The 2605-nt window shown below is 39.9% G+C and overlaps 1 protein-coding gene across 1 annotated transcript in view; it reads left to right on the top strand.

Moving 5' to 3' along the window:
* The window catches only part of CTPS2 (CTP synthase 2), a 130411-nt gene that overhangs the window by 83661 nt on the left and 44145 nt on the right, over positions 1 to 2605 (top strand). The window contains exon 14 of the mRNA XM_011995551.1: positions 596 to 692. Coding sequence (XP_011850941.1) covers positions 596 to 692 — 97 coding nt within the window. The remainder of the gene's footprint in view (positions 1 to 595; positions 693 to 2605) is intronic.

Below are 2605 nucleotides of genomic sequence, written 5' to 3' on the forward strand. Positions count from 1 at the left end.
TTCCTTCCTTCCTTCCTTCCTTCCTTCCTTTCTTTCTTTCTTTCTTTCTTTCTTTCTTTCTTTCTTTCTTTCTTTCTTTCTTTCTTTCTTTCTCTTTCTCTCTTTCTTTTTCTTTTTTGGAATCCCTCTAATGGTTTTCTATAAATAGGTTCTTTTGATATACTTTTCCACAGTACAAGTACTGATAGATTTGCTTATGGAAAATCTTTAGGGAATGCACTGGTCAGTGGGAAGAGGGTTATCACGAAAGATGTGAACACTGATGTGGGAGGCCTCAGCAATCTAGATATGGAAGTGGAAGGACTACTTGGAACTGACAGTTTGAGTAATGGCAGGAGGGACATCATCAAGATGCTCCCGATACATTATTTATAAGTGATTTAAATGAAAGATGAGAAGCAGATGGAAAGGAAGTACAATGTGCGGTGTGTCTACAGCATGCCTGTATTTGAACATGATCATTGGAAAGACTGATCAAATGTTATAGTTTAGGGACCATGCTTACCCAATGATCATTCCTTTAAAAGTAAAGCTTGAAATTTGGGAAATGACATTTTTACAAGATGGCAAAACTGGACTTGTTTTGTTTTCTAAGGTGATTGATATGCCTGAGCACAACCCTGGCAATTTGGGAGGAACAATGAGACTGGGAATAAGAAGAACTGTTTTCAAAACTGAAAATTCAATATTAAGTAAGTTTCCCATGTTGTTTATTTTACAAGACGTCGGATGTCGCTCATGTAACTGCAGGTGCCCCACACTCTGGGTGGTGGAGACTCACCCCTGCCCCTTCCAGCATCCTTGGAGGGCCCTGATTCTCCCTCTTCCCGTCTCCCTTACCCTCACTGACCCTCTGCTCTGGGCATTCCTCTCCCTAGTAAGCTTGTCCCTTGGGCTGGCCTCAGTAGAACACACTGAATGCCCCTCCGCATTTGATCTGCATGACTACCTGTTCATTGGGCTGTTTTGTGAGTTACCGATGCTCCTGGAGATGAACTTGAACTGGGAGAGAGAGCCCTGATTCACACTCAGTTCTTTTGAATCCATAGTTCTCTCCTTTATATTTGAACCGGTTCCCTGTTTAATGTCTGTTTACCTGGTCTTAGTGACTCACAAATGAACTTCGAAGCAGGAGGGCAGTTGTGCATCTCAGAAGCATATTTCTCTGTTCCCTGGCAGCCCCAGTGTGGGGAGATGGCTTGCCATTTGATATTTGCTGATCTTTCCACTCCCCGAAAGGTTAATTCTAATTTCTGTGGAACTGTTTTCATAAATTAGCATATTACATAAGAATAACTTATTGTTTAAAACAAACCAAAGCCTTTAATTCAATTTAATAAATGTATCTTGAGTGCCCACTCTGTGCCATGTGCAGATATAATAGTGACCAGGACAGATACCAGCCCTGCCCTCCTAGGACCTCAAAACAAGTGGAAGAAATGTGACAAAAGGGGAAGGCAGATTGCTAAGGGGACCGGATGCTCAGGAATTGTGAGTGTTCAGTGTCATTTTCGTGAAATTATAAGAATCCCTTAGAATCCTGTGAAGTTATAAGAATTCTTTAGAAAATGCCTTCTTAACTCAAGAAAGAGTAAGACCAGAAATATGAGCTTCTCCTTTAAAGATGAATATAAACTTTCTAAGGAATAGAAAGCTTCCCAGCCAGAATGAAATTTAAAAATGAAAGGCTTCAAAGTGAATACAGTTTCCTCCTTTCTCGGCATAAAAAGCCATTGTTCTCTAAGTCGCTAACATTTTTCCTTACAAATACTATATAAGAATTTTTTTTCTTCATGAGTGTTAGCAATTCTGTAGCTTTCAGGTGTCTTCAGATACTATGAAACTTTGTTCAAATAATTGCCTACGTGACAAAAAATGGTTAGTGAAAAATTAATGTCCTAAAATTATATCTATTGAGAAAGATTCACTGATAATTGTACTAACTTTTTAAAAAGAGCATTGTACTCAATATAGTTAAAAATTTGATAGATATAAGTCTGATTTAAGATTTTTCTTAGCCAGTCGCAGTGGCTTACACCAGCACTTTGGGAGGCTGAGGCAAGCAGATTGCTTGAGCCCAGGAATTCAAGACCAGCCTGGGCAACATGGGGAGACACTGCGTCTACAAAAATTACAAAAATTAGCCTGGCATGGTGGCTCATGCCTGTGGTCCCAGCCACTGGGGAGGCTGAAGCGGGACGATCCCCTGAGCCCAGGAGGTTGAGTCTGCAGTGAGCCATGATGGTGCTACTGCACTCCAGCCTGGGTAAAAAAGATTTGTTTTTCTTAGTGCTGGATGTGGTGTAATGTGCCTGTAGTCCCAGCTGCTTGGGAGGCTGAGGTGGGAGGATTGCTTGAACCCAGGAGTCGGAGACCAGGCTGGGCAACATAGTGAGACTCCGTCTCAATTTAAAAAATAGAATTTGTTTTTCTTCACAGTAGACGTAAAAATATTGATGATTTGATTATTTTTATGAATCTTAAACACAGCACCAAAGCTTGTTTTGAAAAATTTTGAAAACAACTTTACTGAGATATAATTCATCTATTAGTAGTGTACAATTCACGGATTTTTTTTTTTTTTTTTTTTTTTGGCTACTGAATG

Source organism: Mandrillus leucophaeus, unplaced genomic scaffold (genome assembly GCF_000951045.1).
Source record: "Mandrillus leucophaeus isolate KB7577 unplaced genomic scaffold, Mleu.le_1.0 Scaffold490, whole genome shotgun sequence".
Lineage (NCBI taxonomy): Eukaryota > Metazoa > Chordata > Mammalia > Primates > Cercopithecidae > Mandrillus > Mandrillus leucophaeus.